The 25,699-nt window shown below is 37.8% G+C and overlaps 4 protein-coding genes and 1 long non-coding RNA gene across 8 annotated transcripts in view; all 5 read left to right on the forward strand.

The window, feature by feature from the left end:
• Window positions 1–25,699, forward strand: part of LOC127506760 (histone H4) — a 210,673-nt gene that overhangs the window by 64,109 nt on the left and 120,865 nt on the right. The gene's annotated exons all lie outside the window — the stretch shown is intronic.
• Window positions 60–522, forward strand: LOC127506841 (histone H3). Its single transcript, XM_051883674.1, has one exon. It carries the CDS (start codon window positions 82–84, stop codon window positions 490–492), a length of 411 nt encoding a protein of 136 aa, XP_051739634.1. The 5' UTR covers window positions 60–81; the 3' UTR covers window positions 493–522.
• Window positions 2,985–3,378, forward strand: LOC127506908 (histone H4). The gene has a single exon (XM_051883752.1). It carries the CDS (start codon window positions 3,014–3,016, stop codon window positions 3,323–3,325), a length of 312 nt encoding a protein of 103 aa, XP_051739712.1. The 5' UTR covers window positions 2,985–3,013; the 3' UTR covers window positions 3,326–3,378.
• LOC127506900 (histone H2B) lies at window positions 3,825–5,149 on the forward strand. The gene has a single exon (XM_051883743.1). The coding sequence runs from the start codon at window positions 4,070–4,072 to the stop codon at window positions 4,442–4,444; it is 375 nt and encodes a 124-aa protein (XP_051739703.1). The 5' UTR covers window positions 3,825–4,069; the 3' UTR covers window positions 4,445–5,149.
• LOC127506934 (uncharacterized) lies at window positions 12,360–23,423 on the forward strand. 3 transcript variants are annotated; one of them, XR_007928154.1, is made up of 11 exons: window positions 12,360–12,574; window positions 16,789–16,834; window positions 16,921–16,985; window positions 17,239–17,319; window positions 17,829–17,908; window positions 18,156–18,279; window positions 19,703–21,901; window positions 21,999–22,064; window positions 22,327–22,420; window positions 22,587–22,659; window positions 22,932–23,423. It is a non-coding gene; the product is annotated as an uncharacterized LOC127506934 (long non-coding RNA). The 3 variants fall into 3 exon arrangements; XR_007928153.1 differs by having other exon boundaries at window positions 12,361–12,574; window positions 16,783–16,834; XR_007928155.1 differs by lacking the exon at window positions 16,789–16,834 and having other exon boundaries at window positions 16,951–16,985.

Here is a 25,699-nt window from a genome sequence, read left to right on the forward strand (position 1 = left end):
ACCGCAATGCTTTAAAAGCAGGCGTGTAACATAAATGCGCATTTCCAGCGTACGCAGGACAGAAAGAAAAAGACTACAGCAATGGCAAGAACCAAGCAGACCGCTCGTAAATCCACCGGTGGTAAAGCCCCGAGGAAGCAGCTCGCTACCAAAGCCGCCCGTAAGAGCGCTCCGGCCACCGGCGGTGTCAAGAAGCCCCATCGTTACAGGCCCGGGACCGTGGCTCTCCGAGAGATCCGCCGTTATCAGAAGTCCACCGAGCTGCTGATCCGTAAACTGCCCTTCCAGCGGCTGGTGAGAGAAATCGCTCAGGATTTCAAGACGGATCTGCGCTTCCAGAGCTCCGCTGTCATGGCCCTGCAGGAGGCCAGCGAGGCTTATTTGGTCGGTCTGTTTGAGGACACCAACCTGTGCGCCATCCACGCCAAGAGGGTCACCATCATGCCCAAGGACATTCAGCTGGCCCGCCGCATCCGCGGAGAGCGTGCCTAAACCTGCATCAGCCACATCAAACCCCAAAGGCTCTTTTAAGAGCCACCAAAATTACACTGAACGAGGAAATTTCCCGTTTAACGCTTAATATGGGTCGAAAGTTGCATTAACACTAGCTTTATCTACCTCAAAATCTTACTGTTTATTACTAAGTAAAATGAGAGTTGATTATGTATTTAAATGAAGAATATTTGTACAAATAGTAAAAAAACAGTGTATAATTCCACAAAGTTTTTCACAATTTAAGACATTTCTTGAAACCTTCACCCATTTCCTCAGCATTAAACACAAATCCAAATCCTTAAATTACATTCACAAAACCCCCTGACTCTTCTGGTAAAATCAATTGCCTCAAAATCATTTCGCCTGTTCTCAAAATCAAACAATGCTTTCAGATCAAACACACATCAATCAATATATTAACACTACAGATCATTCCTTAGACACCACATAAACAGCATCCAGAGCAGCTGGTTTGATCACATTTTTGAGCCATTGTTTGTAAACAATAATTGTGTTGTAGTTGTGTTTAATTTTGCCACTTGTGTTTACTGTTTTCTAACACAAGTGCATCACAGTGTAAGTGGGTCAGAATGTGTTTAGAGTTTTGCAAAAAGAGTGCACGAGATGTGCAAACAGCGTCTGTCTTACAGAAAGACTGATTTTTTTTTTCTTTTTTTTTTTTTTCTTCGATAAATGGGTCTAGGCTGGGCCATTGAATATTTGGTTCAGAGAATGGAGTTTAGTGTTTTAGCAATTGTGAAAAAACTCATTTTTATACAGTTTTTAACCAGTGACCTTCTACCCAGGTGTTTGACACTTCTTTTTACAGTTTTTTTCAACTGCTTACACACAAAGTCCTTACTTGTCACATAATTTCTGAAACCTGACACTCAAACACCAGAGCCACAAACCAATTCTTCAAAACCATACACTAATTCTCAGTCATTGACTCATTTTTCAATTTCATAAAACACTTTTTGCAAAACACAACACACAATTCTCTATGTAACACACAAAAATCTAACAGGAAGTATCTTGATTTTCTTTTTCAAACACAACCAATCAAAATGCCACACTAATTCATCAGTGCCTCACACTAACTCCTCACATGTGCAAACACTCATTGCTTTAATTAACACCAGCAAATCATGGCTTTAGAATAGGCCTATAAATAGGCCAAAGGTCAAGTTATAGGTTTTGCACAACTTTTCTGTTGTCTACTTGCTTCTATATTCATCTTTTCTAAACCTTGTTGAGGATTTTTTTTTTTCTTCACATGGTGCTGGAAAGTGCATGATTGTAGTCCCTATGTCAACATAACACTTCTTTAAGCAATGGAGGAGGCATGTGGAGACACTGATGCTGCCTCCATCCAAGGTTGGATATGCAAGAGAGAACATATACCCAAACATCTCGCCCACCAACGCATGCACGCACGCACGCACGCTCCCCCTACACTAACCCTACCACTAGACCTTCACATGACAGAAAACGTTCTGCTATTTTAGATTTTCAGAAAACATAATTTTGTATGATTTACTTATTGCTTGTTTCCTCATGGGGACTTGCTGTAAAAAATGTCCCCACAAAGTCAAAAAACATTTGGTCCCCTACCAGGTCACACATACACACCATTCCTTTGAAATATTCACCTTTTTCAAAATTATGCTATTTTTTTTTCCTTTTCTTTTTTGGTCCAACTACACATGGTTGATGTATTTCTTTTCTTTCGTATTCACAACCACAAATGCTTACAGCAAAAAAAAAAAAAAAAAAAAAAAGTTTGGTTTCAGTCTTGCTTATTGCTTACCATTAAATTTTCAACATCTCAATGCCAATTACTCTCAGTCTTGTACAAAAATGTACATAGGAGCTCATGAAAGAAGAGCTTTAGGTTTTGAATATTAGTGTGTATATGATATATCCAAAAATATAATATTATGGCAAATGCGTTTGCAAAGTAAGACAAATGTTTGCTTTTGAGATAGATGTGTTTGTGATATTTTGAATGCAGTGCTTCATTTTGCAAGAGATGTGAGGCATTTTGCATTTTTGTGTGCAATTCTTGGATTTGTGTGTAAAGTTTTGAAAAAAAGAGACAAAGTTTTGAAAATGTGTGTAAGCAGTTGAAAAAACTGTATTTTCAAACAGTCTGCCAAAACATGTACAAGTTGGCTACTTTACAACTCTTGAAATAGTTCAGTCTAGACTAACACATTTCATTGTCATTCAGTATCTCTGTATATGATATGATGATATTATAATATTCTCTTTGTAAATCTTATAAAATAAATCTTATAAAACTTGATTTTAATGTTAAAGGACAGGCCTCCTTAGATCAGTGTTAGGGTTAAATCACATTGTTTTGTGCTCGAACCATATTGAGGAGAGGGGAGGGGCTTGTTGCGCCTTGTGACGCGGCGTTGGTTTCTCTCAGGTCCTGTAAGCAAATGTAAAAGGCCTCCTAGAAACGCTCATCTTCCATTCTTTATCATCATTTGATAGAGTTGTGTTAAACATGTCTGGAAGAGGCAAAGGCGGTAAAGGACTCGGGAAAGGAGGCGCCAAGCGTCACCGTAAAGTTTTGCGTGATAACATCCAGGGAATCACCAAACCCGCTATTCGTCGTCTCGCTCGCCGTGGCGGTGTTAAGCGTATCTCCGGTCTGATCTACGAGGAGACCCGCGGAGTGTTGAAGGTGTTTCTGGAGAATGTGATCCGCGATGCCGTCACCTACACCGAGCACGCCAAGAGAAAGACCGTGACCGCCATGGATGTTGTGTACGCGCTGAAGCGACAGGGACGCACCCTGTACGGCTTTGGAGGTTAAACGACTGAAATCAGGAAAAACTACACAAACCCAACGGCTCTTTTAAGAGCCACCCACTCTGTCACAAAGAGGCAATTATAATTAAGCTCGTTTATTCGATAAATGATACCTACATAAGTGGCACATTAAGACCTTTTGTGTTACACAATGTTTAGCGATGTAATGAACTTAAAATAGGGTATTTCAAAAAATAATAAAAAAAGGCAAGTTAAATCAGAGGGGACCAAAGTTAACATGACTGAAAATAAAGCAAACATTAACAACGAAGATATTTAGTTCACCCAAATGGGTTTATATTTATTATCCTTGTGGTTAAATGGTTCAACAGTTTTGTGAATGGGGCTCCGATCAAAAACTGCTTTTAAAGGGTGTCTGACTGTTAATGGTCTTTTTCCTCCAAAACTCCCTCAAGGGTTTCAAACGTATAAGATGGTTCACAATAGTTGTCTAGAACCGCTTATTTTCTCAAACTAATAATAAAAGAGCGGGAAACGAATCAAAGGAAACAGTCAGGGTGTAGTTTAAACATTGAGCGGTTGGCGGCGGCGCATGTGATTGGCTCTCATTCCGCTCGTGATGCTTTGAGTTGTCCAATGAAATACGAGTTTATGGGTTTGGCCTATTAAAAGAGGCAATCTGATAGTTCCGTATCTCTTTGAAAATTAGCATAGGGCAGTATAATAAATACCTCTGTATTGCTCCTGACTTTACGTTGTTTCGTACAGATTGTGAACAAACAGCATCATGCCTGAACCAGCGAAGTCTGCGCCTAAGAAGGGCTCCAAGAAGGCCGTCACCAAGACCGCCGGTAAAGGAGGAAAGAAGCGCAAGAGGTCCAGGAAGGAGAGTTACGCTATCTACGTCTACAAAGTCTTGAAGCAGGTTCATCCTGACACCGGTATCTCTTCCAAGGCGATGGGTATCATGAACTCTTTCGTTAACGACATCTTCGAGCGCATCGCCGGTGAGTCGTCTCGTCTCGCTCACTACAACAAGCGCTCCACCATCACTTCTAGAGAGATCCAGACCGCCGTGCGTCTGCTGCTGCCCGGAGAACTGGCCAAACACGCCGTGTCCGAGGGCACCAAAGCAGTGACCAAATACACCAGCTCCAAATGAGGTGATGTGACTTTAACCACCCCAAAGGCTCTTTTAAGAGCCACCCATTTTCTCAGATAAAGAGCTTTCAGTGTTTCAGCGGCATGTCTTGTGACAAATTTCAGAAGTTCGATTCCGTAGTTTCATTTTGGTGGTACTCTAGAACTGGTTTGAGGACCGCTGCAATAAGTAACCTACAAAAATACAATATGTTGATGTATTTATTCTTGATGTGAGTTTCTAATGATTTACCAGTAGTTTAGTGACTTGAGCAAAAACTTGTAAAGTAAGCTACATGCAGGATAAAAGTATTTGACGACCGCAGATGACTTAAACAGTGATTGAAATTTGGGGTAAATATGGCTCACATGTACTTGCCTAGGTAAAAGGCAAAATCATATCATAAACGGAAGATACTGAAGAAAATATTCATGTAGCCTACATTGTATATTTGTAATCTATATACATGAAATGATACATTGTTGAATAAGTCAGGCTTTTTGCAGTAGAGAATTCAAATCAACACACTTTTATTTGATAAATAACTGATAAGTAGCTGGGTTGCCAAGTACCCAACCAGAATTTGCAATTTGAATATATTTGTGCAACTTGGTGTTAATGAGTGTTGATTATTGTTTCATCAATCACTTTATTGTTAAATCATCTTTTCATTTTCCACCTAAATGAAAACTTTAATTTCAGTTTTGTTGTTTTGGTAAAAAATTAATTTAGGTGCATCACTAGTACATAGCCTTGATACATCTGGATTAGATCAGCAGAGACACTCCAGAGACATTTCAAAACGCTGTTTCAGATTTAAGAATCACATTTGTTTGTGTAAAATAAAGAAAAGGGTGATTTCATTTTTTTCTGCTTTTAAACCACACTAAATCCAGTCAACATTTGAAACCACTAAAAATAGACTTATCATATTTGTCATATCACACACACACACACACACACACACACACACACACACACACACACACAAGACTATAGAACATCCCAAATGCAGAACACACACATCCAGGAATTCCCATTAAAATAAATGGGGAGTCATATAAACTATCACAATCTCTCCTGTCAATTGAGCACTACATCTCCCATAATCCCTCCTGACTCCCACCTACACCTTCTCAATCACCTGCACCTACAACCCATCCAGCCTCTCAAGACAGCTATAAATGCTTCTCAGTTCATTGTTTGGTATTGTTTATAAAAAGTGGACTACATACCAGGGGCCGTATTCACAAAACATTTTATCTCACCCCTTAGAGTTTTCCTAAATAGAAATCTCCTTAAAACCTATTCACAATGCTGCTGAGATCAACTTTTACTAAGGAATAGAGAAAAGTCTTAAAGGGTTAGTTCACCCAAAAATGAAAATTACCCCATGATTTACTCACCCTCAAGCCATCCTAGGTGTAAATGACATTCTTCTTTCAGATGGATATAATCAGAGTTATATTAAATAATGTCCAGGCTAATCCATGCTTTATAATGGGAGTGGATGGTGCCCCAAATTCTAAAGACAGAAAAAATGCACTCATCCATTATAAAAGAAGTCCACACGGCTCCGGGGGCTTAATAAAGGCCTTCTGAAGTGAAGCGATGCGTTTGTGTAAGAAAAATATCCATATTTAAAACTTTATAAACTGTAATCTCTAACTTCCACTAGCTGTCGTACGCGCGTTCACGAGAGAGTGGCGTTCCATCTTGTGACGTAAGACGCATGCGCAGCCTGAGCTCCGGTGAGAATATGCTAGTCTCGTGAGAACCAAGTTGTGTACAGCAAAGGAAATCCATGTGAAGAAGCGAATTATTTGAGCTATACTCTACATTTTATTAGTGTTAAAATGCTGATTTCTTGTGAACATCCGGGTTGCTTCAACAAAGCTAAAGTCTTGAGATTACGTGCGCTGACATCAAAAGGAGATGCAGAGCGCTGTGCGTGACTGGTTGATGCTTCAAACCTGGATTGTTTGTTTGTATGTTTTTCTGCACTGATCAGATTACTGCTTTATTTTTATTTCTATATCACCATCGGATTACTGTGCTTTTCGGATTACTCCAATTCTAACTGTTGGTGCTTTGGACTTGATTGTTGACTGCAATTTTTACTGCCTGCAAGTTCTGTCATCGGGCTGCTGCGAGCTCTCTACCCTGTTGCGTCTTCCATCACTTTCGGCTCATCAGATGGGTGAGTTACCGCTCTCTCTATCAGTTGCGCGGTTTGTTTACTGCTTGCTATCTGGGTGTGTTGTCTCCCTCTTAGCCTGCTGTTTTTGGTGATGTGACTTACGGGGTTTGGCTAACGTGGTTTTCACTAGTGATTGGCATTTACTCCGACAATATAAACATGCCTCGGCCAACAGTTTTTCAGTTTGTTTTGCTGCTGCAGCCTCCTCCATCTCCCGGAGTTCCTGGTCGGTATACTCCGGTTCAAACAAATATGGCTGGGCAAAAAACAAAGTCTTCTCTTGGCTTATATCGAAATCCTCTGACATTTTTCTTAAGAAATCATAGTTTTGTACTTTTAATTTGTGACCGGTATTTTGTTTTGCTCTCTCCTCTGTACTTCCGTGTTCGTCACCGGAGCTTACACTGCGCGTGCGTCCTACGTCACAAGCTGGGACGCCGCTTTCTCGTGAACACGCCTATGACAGTGAGCGGAAGCTAGAGATTACAGTTTATAAAGTTTGAAATATGGATATTTTCTTACACAAACGCATTGGTTCGCTTCAGAAGCCCTTTATTAACCCCCCGGAGCCGCGTGGACTTCTTTTATAATGGATGAGTGCATTTTTTTTCTGTCTTTAGAATTTGGGGCACCATCCACTCCCATTATAAAGCATGGATTACCCTGGACATTATTTAATATAACTCCGATTATATTTGTCTGAAAGAAGAATGTCATATACACCTAGGATGGCTTGAGGGTGAGTAAATCATGGGGTAATTTTCATTTTTGGGTGAACTATCCCTTTAAGCTAAGATAAAGGGTAGTTTACCTCGTTGCTAAAGATGATGTCAACATGATGTCAACTCATCTAGTTACCTTGACAGTTTTCTGCATCCTTCTGCCAGCCCGAATCCTCACTCTCAGCTGGTTCCTATTCTCAGGATATGGGGGGAGTACTCTGGGTTTGGGCTAAATTCTGAGTTCAGAGCCTCACCTCGGACAGTACGCCAAATACGCTTATTTTACTCCTTTACTCTGTTCGATCATTTGTAAGTGTCATTATATAGGACAGTGAGTATACAGGAAGCGAAGTGGGAAAGAGAAAGGGGGGAAGGGATCGGGAAAGGTCCATGAGCCAGAACTGAACTCGGGTCACCCGAGCTGCCCCACAAGGCTGTTGGCGCAGACAATGGGACATTATTTTCAACTTAACCACAATGTTTTATTCTCCATTATTCAATACATTTTGCCCGTACATAAATTAACCTTTATGTTATGTCTTCGCAGATTAAAATCTATGAATCAAAAATATTTATTACATTCATGAAGACCACGCTCAGCACCCAAGTCTCTATTACCTCAATGGTGTACAGTGTCTTTGGGCCAATTGCTGTGGCAGATTGCCGGCAACAGCCATTTTAGGATTGTCTGTGATTTGGTCTTAGTGACGTAGGAGTCCTCTTGACTACTCCTAAGTTTTCACAGATTTAGGAGCTAGATTTAGTACTAAAATGCTTTGTGAAATACTAGAGCAAAAATTTAGGAGTGCTAAATTTAGGACTGACACGCCCATTATTCACGAGTTCACACTTACAAATAATCAGATAGAGTTTTCAATGTGTATTTGGTGTGCTGTCCGAGGAGAGGGCTCTGAGCTTGGTATTGGCTCGAACCCAGAGTACTCCCCCTGTATCTTTGGTTAGGATAGTAACCAGGTGAGTGTGAGGAGACAGGGTGGTGGAGTGATGCTGACAAAACTGTCGAGGAACATTGGTGAGTCTGTTACATATTTATAGGCCTCCTCTTATGCTGACTGGGTAGATCATTTGAACATTGCTCCTCCTGAACTTTGTTAATAAAACATAATTTTTTAAGAGTTTTTCCAAAACTGACAAGTTAGGAGCTACTTTTAGCCTTAAGGTGTTTTGTGAATATAACCCCAGATCTCCAGTGTTGTGTTTCTCCAGCGTGTGTTTCTCCAGCGTGTGTGTCTCAAGTGTGTGTATCTCCCCAGCTTGTGTGTCTCCAGAGTGTGTGTCCCCAGCTTGTGTGTCTCCAGCGCGTGTCTCTAGCGTGTGTCTCCCTGGCTTGTGTGTCTCCAGTGGGTGTCTCCCCAGCATGTGTGTGTCTCCAGCGCGTGTCTCTCCAGCTTGTGTGTCTCAGGTGTGTGTCTCCAGTGTGTTTCCCCAGCTTGTGTGTCTCCAGCGGGTGTCTCCCCAGCTTGTGTGTCTTCAGCATGTGTGTCTCCAGTGTGTATCTCCCCAGCTTGTGTGTCTCCGTTGTATGCCGTTAAATGATGGACAAAACAGCGCACACGCATAAATACAACACGCAAGTGAATAACAACAGTGTGAACACCAAGACAAAGCTCGCACGTAAAATATAAACCTGCAGAACTCGCAAATCCCAAACTCGAGCACAAAACAAATGATTGTGCACACAAATTACACAAGTCGTGAGCAGAAATAACAAAGCTGCGATACGAGTCCTGAGAGGTCCCACACGCGCGAGTTCCTTTCTGCACAGGCACGGGGATCTGATCTAAACACACGCGCAGCTGAAATCTTCACGTACAATAGTCAGTTTTGACACTCAGGGGCGGGGCATAAAAAAAAAAAACCTTCCTGTTAACAAATGCTATTAGCTGCTGGCCAAATCCTGTATTGATTGGCTGCATCTCTTCGAATCTCTTGTGATTGGCTGTTGTTGGACGAGGACAGACAGAATGCGGGAAGATTGGGAATCGACAAAATGGCAGACAGTAAAGAGGAACGGTTTCTTTCTAAATTCCTACTTAATTTCTTGTAGCTGTAAGATATATATATATATATATATATATATATATATATATATATATATATATATATATATATATATATGTGTGTGTGTGTGTGTTTTCTGTCTTTGATAATAACTGTAAATAGGTTGAAATACAGAACGCTGCAAGGCGTTTAGTGTACCTGTTGAGAGATACCCTGAACGCAGGTCCATCTAACGCTAATGTTGAAAGGAACTTTAGTGTTTCACAAAATGGTAAGCGTATAGATAGCTAGATGTCAGATAGTTAAACAGCTTGTTACTGTGGTAAGGGCCATCCACTACTCAGCCTCTACATGTTTTCATTATGTAGATGAAATGCAGGCTCAGAGAGGAAGCCAGTCAGGCCCTAGGACCCCTGGGGCTGGGGAAGCACAGCAGGGGCAGCAGAATATGGCCAGGTTTGGAAATTAAGTGTACATTAAAATTTGTATTATTACTCTCCGAAATGTTTGATTCTGATTTGTCAGTCGCAACATTATATATCTGATAATGACCGTGGTCAGTAGCAAGACTTTATAATGACCGCTCATCCGGCCCTTCTCCCCTATCTCTTATCACACCTTGGATGAATGTGCTCTCGTTTTACTCAAACTAGTGTCTTTAGAACTGTTTTTCTTCGCGGAAGCTTTGCGTTTAATTAGCTAATAAAATATTAACTCTGATTAATATTTCTTGTCTAATTATGTGGCAAGTAGAAAAGTAGAAGTAAAAGTAGAAAGTAGAAGTAAAATATGGATATTTTTCTTACACAAACGCATTGGTTCGCTTCAGAAGGCCTTTATTAACCCCCTGGAGCCGCTTGGACTTCTTTTATAATGGATGAGTGCATTTTTTTTCTGTCTTTAGAATTTGGGGCACCATCCACTCCCATTATAAAGCATGGATTACTCTGGACATTATTATTTAATATAACTCTGATTATATTTGTCTGAAAGAAGAATGTCATATACACCTAGGATGTGACTGTTGGCCTTAATATTATCATACACATTATTTTGTGTAAAATGTATTTTCTTCTTTCATGTCTTGTGCATTTTCCACAGAGCATTTCCTGGGCTTTATAAAGTGGCAGGAAAACTGGCCAGTAAAAGAGGTCGAAAGTCAACTCCAGTGCAGTTCTTCCTTCTGGATAAAAACCGAGATTGAACACCAAAAGCAAATGAAGATGCTATCCTCCTTCAGGCAGGATTGGGCCGAAGGACCATAAGTGTTCCTGAAGAAGCTGACCACTCAGAGGTAGGCAAAGTCTTAAAGGGATAGTTCACCCAAAAAGGAAAATTATCATTTTCTAAACATCATGCTATCCCAGATGTATATGACATTCTTGCTTCACAACCGATAGGTGTAAGAAAAATATTTTAAACTATTAATATTTTAAATGTGCAAGAAGGGATGGTCCTCTGTGCTTCTGTGTCACGTCTCACAAGATTCACACCGTGCACTTCACCGCTTACATTGCACGTCACAATGTGCTGACATTTGCGTGTACTCATATGACAGTTGGTCAGAAGAAATAGTTTTTAGTTCAACAGGTTTAAACTAGTTTATTAGTATTTTTCTTACAAACACATATCGTTTTGCTTCAGAAGACATTGATACATTCACTGGGGTTGTATGAATTACTGTTATGTTAGTTTTGCATGGTTTTTGAAGCATCAACTTTGACCCATCCATTTGCATTATATGAACTCACAAAGATGGATTATTTCTCTAAAAATCTTTGTGCTCATATGAAGAAAGAAAGCTTTATACATCTAGGAAGACATGAGGGTGAGTAAATGGTGGGAGAATTGTCATCAAATGTGTATACTATCCATCCTAAATAATATGTGAGAATAGAATAAGCGTGTGCCAATGCATAGTATGTCTAGTATGGTCGGTCTGTTATTTCTGTTTAAAGTGTGGATTTGTGCACGCTCTAACAGCTAAGCCCCACAACCCATTGCGCTTTGGAGGGGGATTCGGTTCAAAACTGCAAACGTGAATAAACAGTGTTAAAAAACTGTGAGCATGGTGGATATGTGCAACCACCAGCGGTTAAGTAGAGAGGTTTAAATAAAGGGGTTTGATGACTATTAGTCAACATTTAACCTAATAAAAAAATATTTATTTAATGTGTAATATGAACTTTTATAAATATCTATTTGGCCATTAACTTTTAATTGCATTATTGTGCAAAAAATAGAGTCTGTGCATGAAAGACCCACGACTGAAAGATCAATGTGCTTCTCTCCAATACGGTAGGAAATTAAATTAAATGTGGAGGATGTTAACTGTGACAAGATGATTGACAGGCCAGTTTAAGGTGACAGGAAAGTGTGTAACTATGCGACAGAGCGTCCATTAAAGATGCAATTTAATCACGTGATAGTTTGTCCCAAAGCTTGCCTGATTTTCTGCTATTAAAATGTAAACACAATTTTTCTTCACAAAAAGAGTACATACTTTTAGGACATAGTATAAGTAGGTGAATTGGGATGCAGCAGCACTTTGTCTATATTGCATTTTCATGTTACTTACATTTTTGTTAAATTACTCTTTATGCATTGTAGGAAAACATGTTTCTGGCCTATGTGAATGTGGGAGTCTTGAAACATTAAGGCATGTTTTCCTGGAATGTAGAAAATATAGGGCAGACAGAAATATATTTGTTAAACTAGCAGGACTTGGAGTTGAGGCTTTTTCTGTTTTATCTTTGTTTGGACACAGTAACAAGCATAAACTGATCACCAAGGAGATTCTTCAGTTCTTGCATGACACAGGACTGTATGTAAGAATTTAGTTTAAATTTTGACCTGTGGAGGGCAGTAATACGCTTAGCAGCGTCTACACTGCCGGAATCCTACAAGAAGAAGAAGAAGAACTGGCCTTATCAGGAGAATTTTAGAAGGTATCAATGAAGCCTCCAATACAATAGGTGGCGGCATTGCACCTTTTACGATGGTCTGGAACACACCAAGAAACTAAACGAAGAAGCAGCAGCTTTGTTAACTTTTCATCAAGATGGCGCGACGCTCACGTAAACAAGCTGTCCAGGTGAACATGGACAGTGATGAAGAGTTCACCTTTTCCTCGGAAGAAGACGAAGACTTTGAAGATGAGCGCTTGCATTTTGAGGATCGAATTGATCCAGTGGAGGATACCAACGAGTGAGTTATTTAGACTGACTTCAATCGGGTTTACATTATCAGTGGAATGTGTTATCCCGAGTTACAGGCAACTTTTCAAAATGTCTTTTTATACAGCATAATGTACACGCTCGTTTTGTATGGTTTAAAATAAAAACGCACATCATACAGTTCAATTTTTTCATGTTCTAAACATCCTAGAAATTAAATTAGAGGCGTCCGTCCGAAATATTCTTAAATATACACACTGAAAGAAAAAGATAAATCACAGATTCTTTAATACAGTCCACTTTGAAACGTTCAAATAATTCCTTAAACAGGTAATTCTGGTTACTGTATGATGATTGAAATCGCGAAACGGCTTTAAACATTTGCTAAATAAACTGCAAAATATATTTATTATATGTACAGGCTTCTCGTATTTTAAGGTAAAATGTTGCGAATCAAAACGGAACACGGTTTATCCGTATTACATAGGCCTACACATTGCTGAATGAACACACAATGGTTTTGCAGTGTAGAGAATACTAATAGCACATAAAAAGAACTCAATTTCACAATACTAGTAGAGCAGCTCATTTGCGCGTGATTGCATTTTGGCGTAGGGGGAGCGCGGGGCACAAAGTGGGGCTAGTTGTAACACATTGTTTAAAACTTTCCACACATGCCAGCATTGCCATATCAACACTATATGCAGAAAAAAACAAAAAAAAAAAAAAAAAAATGCGCCAAGATTTAAAAAAACAAACAAAAAAACAAAACAAAAAAAAAATCTTTGGAAGATATCACTGAACATTTATTTAACCATAGCAAAAGTAAATTTCTTACTTAAACACAATAAATAGAGATGAAAAATTAATTTAAAATTAGACAAATCCGATATTATTTTAATCTTATATCTGTTATTTAACAGTTGAGAGAGTTCTTTAATGCTGATCTAACCAGCAAAACTCACAAGCCGGGCTTAAATCCCAGTTGCGCAGGTGGGGCACTAGGGGAGAAAAAAAAAATCGATGCATCGCGATTCTCTCTCCAACGATTCTGGATAAATTCTGAGAATATCATAATCGATTCTGGGCTTAGTTTTAAGATGTGCGATTACGCTGTGTGCTTTAGAAATACCCGGATTCTGCTTGCTTCCAATTCCTCACACACATACACCACTCAAAACTCAAAGTTCGGAAATGTTGAAGGGCCATTCCACCGAATTGGTGACATTTGCTTGTAGAAATTCTTCAAAATTAAACTTTATTTTTTATATTTTTTCAACACTGAATCTAATACTACACATTTAACTATTCAAAATGTGTATTGGTCAATATCAGGCAACATTTTTTTTTTTTTTACAAGGTTTGAAAGCAGAAGATGTATGCATGTTTCACTTTATATTAAGGCAAGGTGTATTTTAATTAAAAAAACAGTGGTTTCACTTTATTTTAGAAAAATCAATACATTTACAGAAATGAGCACTTTGAAACAGGAATGAGTGTGTGCATGTGTGAGAAAGAGAGTGTGTACATGGCCGTGTGTGAGTGAGATTTCTGGGTTGAAGGGATGTGCTATGTGCTAGTAGTACTTCACAACGAAGGAGGTGGAGAGAGAGAGAGAGAGAGAAGGAAAGACAGGGTTGCGGGTGTGTTTCACTCCTTCCCTTGCAGCATGCCTTGGGTGGGTGTTTCTGGCAACTGCATAGTATGGGTCCTCTCCGTCTTCTACAAAAGATAAGAAAGAAAGGCTTTGTTTGATGTTGCTGTGCGTAGTCTCACCCATCGGCATTTTCCAGGCCTGGAAAAGTTATGGAAAAATAAATAAACCAGAAAGTTTTGGAAAAGTCATGGAAATTTGTTTCAAAATACTTATGTAATAGAATATGTTTACGTGATAATAGTTGTTAAACTTTGAAATTTCGTAAACATAATTTGTTTATCCGATCCACCCGACTGCCGCATATAACCAATCACATGCGTTTCTGTCGAGCGTGATGGCCAATCAGAAGCGTTCAGTTTAGTCATTGCTGAAACGAAGAGTTTAGTTCAGTGCTCGCGCTCTGTCTGAATTCTGACTGAAACTCGCACATTTTTCCATAATAAACAACAAAGTGCAGATTGGATGTTAGAGATTCATGTCGCAGTGTCATCAGCTTCCGTGATTTTAACAGGAGTGTTTGTGAGAGCGCTTAAACTCACGCTACACCCAAGTTATGGACCCGGTCCTGTTCTCTGCTCCCTCTATATAGGCTACAGTTTATTCTAGTTAAAATAATTTATTCATCATGCTGGTAAGATCAAATTAATTCTTTATTTTCTAATGTGTAAAAAGCATTAAAATAATTCATATCTGGTTCTAGTTTGTTTTATCTTTGTAGCCAGAATATGACATTCAGTTTCCCCAAACACAAAAACATTTTATGCATCTATTAATCAACATTAATAATCATTATTACAATATCAAGAGCATTAATTGACAAAAATGACTATGTAAAGAGTTCCTGTTAATTTTATAATTTGAGTAACATTAAACAGTCTTTGTAAATAAACATTAACGCTATTTCAGGTGCAGCTTCTGTACCACCTTTGCTGTGTTAAGATGGCTTTTTTTTTTGTTAATGGTAAAATTTTATTGGTAACAGTCTATATAGTGTTCTGATTGACTTAAGTAATTGGTTAATGTTAAGTATTTGACAAGCGACAACACAAATCATAAAAAAATTGCACTTATAAATTATTAAAATGCCCCTGGAAATCAATTGCAAGGGGCCCTATATTGGAAAAGTTTATTTCTGACCCTGGCATGGGGTAATGTCTGGCAGTTGCAGTTTGTATAGGTGTAAATTGCAAAAATGAATAAATAAACATGACTGTTTTGGGGGAATTTAAATAGGGATGTTATCTTGTTGATTGATGGTTTTCCAATGAGATTAATAGGACTAGGAGGCAAAGCTGTTTTTAAATCTTCTTAGTTACCAAGTTTTGTATTCCAAAAGTTTGTCTCTAGCCCCGCAGCCTTGTAAAGTTACAGTCAGTGTTACAGTGTTTTTTTTTTTTTTTTTTTTTTTTTTTTTTTTTTTTAAACGTCATTGCCTCCCATTGATGCATGTTAATTCGTTGCTAGGGTGAGACATAGTATTTTATCTAACCGTCTTACTGGTGTCAGCGTTTATTTTGTATTAAACTACATAGCTTGTTGTTAATTAGTTAAGATGTGCTGTAATTGGACATTTGAACATGGATTTTTATTCTTATTTTACATGTATACACATACTTTTCATGGAATGTTAGGTCATGAATATTTGCCTAAAAGTCATGGAAATTCATTGGTAGAAATGTGAATGAACCCTGAACATAAGAACTACTGTTGTAAATGCCACAATAAAACTACATAGAATAGGATGAAACGGCGTTGGAAGATCACCACTCATTAACCAGGCTCTTATTTCTTGTCTATTCTATGGTGCATGGTAAATCAAGACCTGTCAATCTGAGTGATCAATCCAATACAAGCACCCTCCAGCTGTAAATCAGTGTCTGAGCGGTCTTTACACATCGTCCCTACCAAAGTCCCTTTCAAGAAAAGTCTGTTCCCTCAGCAGCCATATTTGCAACGCCTCCTGGCAGCTATTTCGGGCGTCCAAGCCCAAGTCCTATCTATTTAAATGGGGGAATCCTGAAATCTCAAAAACTGTATGCCGAACTCACAATTAAGATATTTCAAATCCACAAAAAAAATCGGACATGAACTGTCCCATAGGCTAAATGTTGTTTCTTATGCTCAAAAGCTTATTTTTCAGGCTAGACCAGCCAATGTGCATTTGCATTCCTAAGCGCGAGTCTCAGGTTTCTATAGGAACAGGAGATTCCAACGGCAGCTGCAGTGATGCAATGACTTTACCAATCAGCGATTGGCTCTTTTACTTGGAAAGCGGGACATATTCCGCCATATTGCGCGTTGCAGTTTCACCTATTCACAAGTAATAGGAGTGAACCGTCTTTCTATATCTATAGTCTTTTATACACTGTAACTGATTTCTGTAATTTGAACAGTATTTTACTGTAATATGTACAGTAAGATACTGTAAAATGCGTAATGATGATGGGAAAATATATGGTCACTACTGTAATTATTCTGTACTGTAAATCAGTTTACAGTAGTGAACTTGGCCGCGAAAAACTGACCAATGGCAAGAGATTTCGTTAAGTTTTTTTTTTTTTTTCTTCACTCTATGGTGGAAGTGGCAGTTAACGGACGAAAAAAAAAAAAATGTACCAGTGACTCATCAAAAAGGTTAGTATATTATTTGAATTTTTTTTGTAAAACCAAACATTTTCTAGTGTTTTCACTTGTAACCGTGTCGTTTTTCACGTCGGTAGAGTTTTCCTGCCTTTTTTTCTGACTGTCAGCTGGATTGCCGTCATAACGGTGATAACATTAACTGGTGAGTAAGTTAAGTTTACCTATATTAGCCGAAATAAATTTTAGTTAAACTGGAGAAAAAAGAGAAAAAAAAAACATAACTTTTGCATGTTCCGCTGCTTCTTTAATGCAAGTTAGCTAATCAGGCGGATGGCAACGTTAACAGCAGCAAATTAACATGAAATACTGAGGGGGAAAATGAGTTGGGCAACATCATTGTTTAAGTGTGGTTTTTAAACAATATCTTCAAATACATGATTTGATTTATTTTCAAGTTTGTGGTCTGGAACATGTCATCTGCAACATCGGAGGTGTATGTTGGATCCTTTTCATTGCCATCATGGTGACATCAACTGGTAAGTTAATGTTGCCTAAATTATCTTAAGTAAACTTATTAAACAAAGAAGCATAATAACTTTCGTACGTTTAGCTGCCTTAAGCAACTATGGAAGTCCATTTCGGCTACAGTAATTGCGAGTTTATATCTCACAATTCTGACTTCTTTTCTCACAATTGCGAGTTATAAAGTCAGAATTCTGAGATATAAACTCGCAATTGCGTTTTATTTTTATCAAGCAATTCTGACATTATATCCCACAATTGCGAGTTTATTTCTCAGAATTTTGACTTTATAACTCACAATTGTGAGAAAAGAAGTCAGAATTGTGAGAGAAGTCACAATTACTGTTTTTATTTAGTGGCGGAAACAGGCTTCCGTAAGCAACACCTTTAAGTAGCCTCTCTCTCGATAGATAGATAGATCGATAGATCGATAAATAAATTAGCCGAAGTAAGCGCTAGTTAAGCAGGCAAACATAAGACTGCTTTTAAACTGCTTTTTTTGTTCTTTATTTTGAATTTGCAGCTGCCATTTCCTTGACTGTACACCGCTGCTCTCCACTAACGCACAGAACGGGTGACGCTTTGAGGAGGAGGAAAAAAAGGGTTAGCAATATGCCATTATTAACATGGCAAAGTTATGAAATATTATAAGATATGTTATACAATACCATAATCATTAAATATATTAAATGTTTAATTTATTAAAAACGCTAAACACCATAATGTAGTCAGTTACAACATAATATCTCACCTCATCCTCAAATTGTTGTTAGTCATATGTTCTGTTTTCTATGGTAGTTTTTCCTATAAACTATCATAACACTAAAAGGCTGCTGTGACTCTCTTAAAGGAGAGTCTGTTCTCCAAGCAAAAACATGGATGCTGACTATGAAGGGCAGAATCATCATCCAGCCACAACAGCAACAGACTCTTCTTCAGCATTATCTGTCCGTTTTGTCGGAATGCAGAATTGGGTAAGCCAAAATAAATTTTTTACTTTACATTCATGCTTTTGGCAGATACTTTTATCCAAAGTAACTTACATTGTATTTAATTTTTATTAAGCTATTTTATTCATTTTATTCCCTGGGAATCAAATCCATTATTTCAGCATTCTAGCATCTTGCTCTACTGTTTGAGCTACAAAAAATGCATTGTAAAGATTGGAGCATTAATTATTTGAATGCAATGGATTTTCAGCTAATTATTAGGGGTGTAACACTTCTCGAACCACACCGTTATCCACCCACGTTCAGCACGCACTTTCACTGCGGTTCATATCAAATCTGATGACACGTCTGTAATATGGTTTGTTGAAATAAGTGTAAAACAGGCCGAGGTCAGCTAATGTTTCAGTCGATGGATGCATACATTGGCTTCCCAATACGTTACAACAATGATGATCAAAAAAAAGCATGGACAAAACAGTCACTCTTTGTAAACTGTTCAGTCGAGTGCTGCTATTTACGCTGTCATCACCCGGGTGTTGATAGAGCGCGACCTCAGGTGAGACCTGAACAGCACACATTGACATCTGTGTTTAAACTCAACTCATTTAAGCCTTGCCAATTTATTCATTCAGGTGCAAGATTTGAAAGGGACCTTGAAGATTTATGTGTGCACTCATCCAAAGTACGCACAGAAAGCTGCATCTCAGACAGCGCTCAAATACTGAGTTTGCTTTCAAGCTTTGCACTTGAACGGACAAATTCACACACAAATTATGTCAACATGCCCGTCTCAGCGAGTATCCTAGCAAACGTAGTAGGTTATGTCTTAAGTAAATGTAAACAGTCAAGAAATACCACACAAATTGTATCGGTATCAATTGAATTATGCCTTATTTCGTGACAGCAGTCTAATATTACTGCTGTCTGTTATTAATGTTAATCAAACAACAACTGATAAGAAATCACTCACTGCTCTAGACTGAATAGCTTTTGTAACTTCAATAATGATTAATCTTTGTTTAATTTATACAGTAAAGATTATGTGCAGTGTTATTTTATGTGATTACGTTATTCAAATTCTGTACCTGAAAACTACTCTTTTAGATGCCTGAAAACCCCGAAAAGGTTTATTTCTGTCTTTTCTCTGTTGTATATATGTGTGCTGTTGCTTGTATTTTATTTGTTCTTATTTTATTATTTGACAGTTGTCAAATTTTCCTTGAACATAACACATACAAAAACATGACCCTAAAACCATGATGATGACTGAACCATGAGTAATTTGAACAGTTACACCCCTACTAATTATGTACCATCCACATAGCTCCATTCAGAATCAGATGTAGTGCTTTTATTAACATCAAAATGCCTACAGCACCAAGTTTGAAAGTTAGGGCAAATTCTGAAAACACTGGTCTGAAAAGTACAATGTTTTTTGTGCTTGCAGGTTCTGAGAATCAATCCTGATGACACCAAAGTCACAGATCAGATGGAAATCTCTAAAGGTCCAAAGAAAAATCAGCCTGAACCCCTCATGGTGTTTCTCATCAGAAAGCTTGTCAACTTTGATTGCCAAAATTACTGAAATGTAACAACACAAACTGACTTTTACTGTATTTTTAAGGCCTGTATGTTTTTGCCACAGATATAAATGGTCCCTGGGAGACGGTTGGTGGTGTTGCCTTTTTTTTTCTTCAGCTAGTGGCTCCTAGAGGTCAAGATTTGTAATTTGTACTTCTAAAAAAAAAAAAAAAAAAAAAAAGTTTAAAATTACTAAAAGGAATATTATAAGGACAAATGTTCATGAGTTTCATTTTTGGGGGAGTGGTAAAAAAAAAAAAAAAAAAGGTTTACAATTCTGTACCGCAATTGGATCATTTTATACAAGTAAAAAATAAACTCAACAGTATACTGGAAATGACAACATGATACTGTAAATAAAACAAAGTACTGTAATTGTCAATACAATAATACTGTAAAATCTTTTACAGTAAATTAGTCATTCAGCTGCTAGTAAGTTGCTGTAAAATTTACAGCAATCTCTACAGTGTACCTACCGTACCCATCCACCACACCCAAGATCCAGTTTCCATTGGTTGAACTTTCAAATGACGTTAAAATACTCTGCGTCATGATCGTGATGCAGTTGGATCTCAGAAGTCCTGTAGCTTTAGCATAGTGTAACAAGTTGAAATCGTCCACTAATCTCTACATAGTCTATGGCATTTGACTGCACTCTATGTGTGTGTGTGTGTGTCAATCAGCTCCCTAGTTCAGCAGTTGGGGCACTGATTCGGCCATTTTAAAGGCTGTCTCAATCTTAAAATCATACCAGTGAAAACCCTCATGGTCTTCCTCCGAGTCCGCACTTTTGTGACGTAATGCCGCTTTGACTGCCGGGTAAAGTCTTCTGCGTAGCTCGCAAACTTGTGGGCTCAGCTGAAGTGCTCATCGAGGGTGCATAGCAGCCACAAAGGGGGCGTTCGCGAGCACCCTTCTGAAACATAAAATGATGAATGGGACACCTTTTGGTCTCGTGGTCTTAACAGACACGCCATTGTAAATCCACAAGATCGAAAGTGCATAGAAGTGTGCCATTTGGGATTCAGCCTTGGTTCGCTTGACAAATTCTAAAGCGCAAAATATAAATCACGTGGGCCAACACACATAATGTGATAGATTTTTTTTATTTTTATTTTTTTTTTGTAAATACATTTTTTTTTTTTTTTTTTTTTATAGGGTGTTCACACTTGGCAGGTTTGGTTTGATAAAAACGAACCCTGGTGCAATTGCTCTGTTGGTTCATTTGAATAAGTGAACGCTGCAAACTAAGTGTGATTATCCTTAATTTAAGGATAAACTTGCGTTGTTACACAGGTAATGAACATAATCTAGCTAACATTTATTATTTACAGCTGAAATGTTGCATGTCTATATAACAAGCAAAGTATCAGAATGTACTTTAAATAACATTAAAAAAATAATGAAAGCAGTTCTGCTGTTGTTCATATATAAACCAGTAGTGATGTTGTACAATGAGGACAAATGCTATGTTCCGTAAAAAATAGGACAATTGTCAAATAAAGAAATAAAAAAAAAATAATCTAACTACAAGAAGCAGCAAAAATAAATACATGAGAGCTAAGATACAAATAAAATAAACAATGCTTTACAGGTTTTCAGGTACAGAAATTGAAGTAATCAAATATAAAATAACACTGCATTTAAACTTCTTTGAATAAATTAAATAACGATTAAACATTATTGAAGTTACAAAAGCTATTCAGTCAAGTGTAGTGAGAGATTTCTTCGTCTTATGTCGTTTGATTAACATTAAAAACAGCAGGAATATTAGACTGCTGTCCCTTTAAGACATAATTCAAAGAGATAGATATATATATATATATATATATATATATATATGTATATATACATCCTGTTCTGTATGGTAAGTGTGAATTCATAAAACTATTTTAAATAATATGTTTGCTAGAACATAAAATTTGTTCAATGCATCTTTTTTTTTTTTTCCCCAAACTATTTTCTAGCCCGACGTTGTTTCGAGCCGTTTATTCCCGCTCCAGCTGAATTCAAATCTTGCACGCGCTGACATCCGAGAGATTTAACTTACACGATTTAGAAGAAGGTAAGTGTAAATTCATAAAATAAATGTATATAACATGTTTACCATAACACGTTGAGTTTTTCAATGTTATCATTTTTCTCTAAACAATATTTTCTAGCCTGCTGGCCTCAGTTATTGCGTGCTGACAGAATCCTGCATTTTCAGACGTTTATATCAGATGAAGGTAAGTGCAAATTCATAGAGCCATTTTAAATGGAGTATTTAACAAAACATAAGATTAAGTGTTGTTCACTAAGATTTTTGAGTGTGTTTATGTTGTAAAATTAGCCTAGCTTTCTTAGCTATTTTGGTAAACTGCTAACTAGAACTTAGCAACTGATACATACATTTATAAGAAGTTAGCTAGTTAAATATTAAACGTTTATTAATTAATGTTAGCCTTGTTAGTGTGCTTGAGTTGTTAACATTCCTCTTTGACAAATCAGCAGACACAACTGTCCTCAGAAGCTTCAAATACAGCACTGAAGGAAGAGCTGCAGCTGACTTTTGATTCATGTGAGGCAGACAAGGACAGAAAAGGTGTGTTTTAGCAAGATACTTAACATTAAATATATCATATTTGTTAAAGTGCAGTGTAAATTTCGCTCCTGTTGTTTGTTTAAATGTTCTAGTGTAGTGTAGAAATCTATAATGTAAAGTTACTTTGTTTTATTATGATGTTTACTATATATATGACTGTTTTTAGGCCAGGTGGTAAATGCTGCCATTCTTCTCGAATACTGTTAACTTACTCTTCAAAGAACAGAGTCATCAATCAGGTAACAGAAAGAGTTTTTGTTTGAATACCACTCAGTTACCGAAGTTATCTTGTATTTTATTCAGTTACTGAAATGGCAAGAAAGCACTTTTACTTGCTTTGACTTTTTACATTCTTGTTGCTGTCCAACTAACAAAATTGCTTTGTATTATCATTACATTTTTATTATCAAATGACATGTTGCATCATTCTATTCTGTGCTTAAACAATGAGAACTATATAATGTATTTAGAGAAAATGTGTTTTAATTTTATTTTTATTTTTTGGTCAAAGGATCCTTTCATCTGAAAGACTGTGGCAATGGGGACCCTTTGAACCACCAGTGGCAGTTTCTACAGGATGAGAAAGGACATGGTAGAGGATGACAGGGGTCTTGATATCTCACTGACATTATCCTGCTGTACTGACTGTATCACACACACATACAGTGGTCAAAAGTTTACATCACATTGCAGAATCTGAAAAATCTTAAAATAAGAACGAGTTGTTTTTTTCATTCTTAATACTGTTGTTACCTAGATGATCAATGATTGTTTTTTTGTTTGTTTTGTGATAATTGTTCATGAGTCACTTGTATGTCCTGAGCAGTTAAACTGCACATTGTTCTTCAGAAAAATCCTCCAGGTTCCAAAAGTGACTGTATGATGTGATCTATCTATTCACACTGAAGACAACTGAGGGGCTGTTGTTGTTCATTACACTATGCTTTTAATTATTCTGATATGGTCAATTTCACATTAAAATGTCTGATAAAGAAATTTTAAATCAGTTGATTCGTTTTACTGCAAGAATTTTAATTGTATTTTTCATTGATTAAATGATATGATGTTAAGTCAGTAGACATAGAAGTTCAGCTATCTAGTAAAACCCTAATAAAGCTTTTAATGTGGAAAAACAAAACTTGTTTTGATTATCAATTATTTAATAGTAATATAAATATAATTTATTTAAAAGTAAACAAAATATAAACTTGAAAGTTTGAGTTTAGTCTATTTGCCTTTTAAGTTCTGTACTTAAACATTTGAGTTAATTCAATGAAAAGACCACATTAGGCCAACTCAATTAAACTGAGTTGTCATTTCCCCATTACTCAATTGAATTGAGGGAATCACTTTCCTCAATTCATTTGAGTAGTCTCAACTTATTAGGGTTTACAGTGTACATAAGAATGAACCTCATTGGTTCTCGCACTTCAAGCTAACATGCTCGAGCTTCCGTTTACCATATCTGATGTGTATGTTGATGAATGGTTATATGTTCAATAAAATCCTGAATTCAATCTGTTCATATAAAGTGGAGTCTCTTCAGAAAATCTAGACTAAACCACTCAATTCGTATAGGTTATTTTTACAATCTCTTTATGAACCTTTTAAAGCGTCAAAGTGGTAGTTGTGTAGACTGTCAATGGACAGACATAAAACTTTCAGATTTTATTTTAAAATGTCTTCATTTGTGTTTCAAAGATGAACAAAAGTATTAAAGGTTTGGAATGACATTAGGGTAAGTAAATGATGCAGCATCGATATTTGATCAAGGATTTATAAAAAAAAAAAGAAAAAAAGTTATATATAAGTCTCGCTAACAGAGGGAGTTCACGGACAGAAAACAAGTTATAGGAGTTAAGAGTATATGAAATTTGACGCATGCGGATGCAGAAGTCCGGTATCAACAAAGGCACAGAGAATTAGCACAAATTATATTTCAAATTAAATGTAACAAAACACACACCATTTTGATTTATTGTCTGCCTCAATCCTCGCTGGCTTGTAAATTTGGTCTCAAATGTCTGTCCAAGCTTGCTGGGACCTGATCAATCTGGTGATGCTGGTAGACTAACTAGGCCAGGGGTGACCCATCCTGCTCCTGGAGGGGCACTATCCAGCAGAGTTTAGCTCTAGCCCTAATTAAACAACTGAAATGGCTAAGCAATGTATTTAGGATCATTAGAAACTTCCAGGCAGGGGTGTTGGAGCTAAACTCAGTAAAGTGGCCCTCCAGGAGCAGGATTGGACACCTCTGAGCTAGGCCAAGCTATGGACCAGATTGGCTAATTGAATGGCAATCTGTCCAAGGCTGGTCAGAGCTGGTGATGCTGATGAATGGTATAGGCTGGTATTAGCTGAATTTTCCAGTACATCCTTGTACAGATTCTTGTCAGCATGCTTATTTTTTTATTTATTTTTTTTTTTAATACAGATTTGAGGATGACAGTGACCAGAAACCTGTTGCAAAAAGAGCCAAGAAGACTCTGTCATGGAAAGCAGAAACTGATGTCGACATGAATCCAAAGCCTTGGAGATTCCTGCCTGCGCGGGAACCTGGCCCACAGTTGAGTCTCGCTGACTCGCACTCCCCTTTGAGTCTTTTCAGACTGTTTTTCTCAGAGACTACGGTCTCAAATCTGTGCCACAACACAAACGCTCAGGCTGCCAGGGCACTTGCAAAAGGTCGCAAATACAGTTGGACAGATGTCAGCGCTGACGAGATGTACCGCTACATTGGACTCGTTTTCTACATGGCCACGGTAAAGATGAGCTGCATCGCTGACTACTGGCGGCAGCACAGCATTTTTTCTATGCCTTTTCCTGCCACAGTTATGTCAAGGGACAGATACCGCACCCATTTCATGGAATGTACACCTGAGTCACCCAGATGCAGACAAGGAAAATGACAAAAAGAGGGGCACAGCTGAACATGACCGACTTTTCAGGATCAAACCTCTCATGGACACTATACGTCTTGCGTGCAAAGCCTTCTATCATCCTAGAAGAAATTTAGCTGTGAATGAAAGATTTGTGGCATGCAGAGCAAATGCAGAAATGGCACGATACATGAAAGCCAAGCCAACAAAGGTGGGCTTCAAGTTTTTTGTCCTTACTGACTCGTCAAATGGATATACTGTGGATCTCTCTGTGTACGCAGGCAAGAACAGCTTTCCTACAGGCCATGGGATTTCATATGATGCTGTGATGTCTCTTCTGGACAAGAAAGTTTTGGGCTCTGGGTACCATGTTTACATGGATGATTTCTACACAAGTCCA

The sequence above is a fragment of the Ctenopharyngodon idella genome, chromosome 24, assembly GCF_019924925.1.
Source record: "Ctenopharyngodon idella isolate HZGC_01 chromosome 24, HZGC01, whole genome shotgun sequence".
NCBI lineage: Eukaryota > Metazoa > Chordata > Actinopteri > Cypriniformes > Xenocyprididae > Ctenopharyngodon > Ctenopharyngodon idella.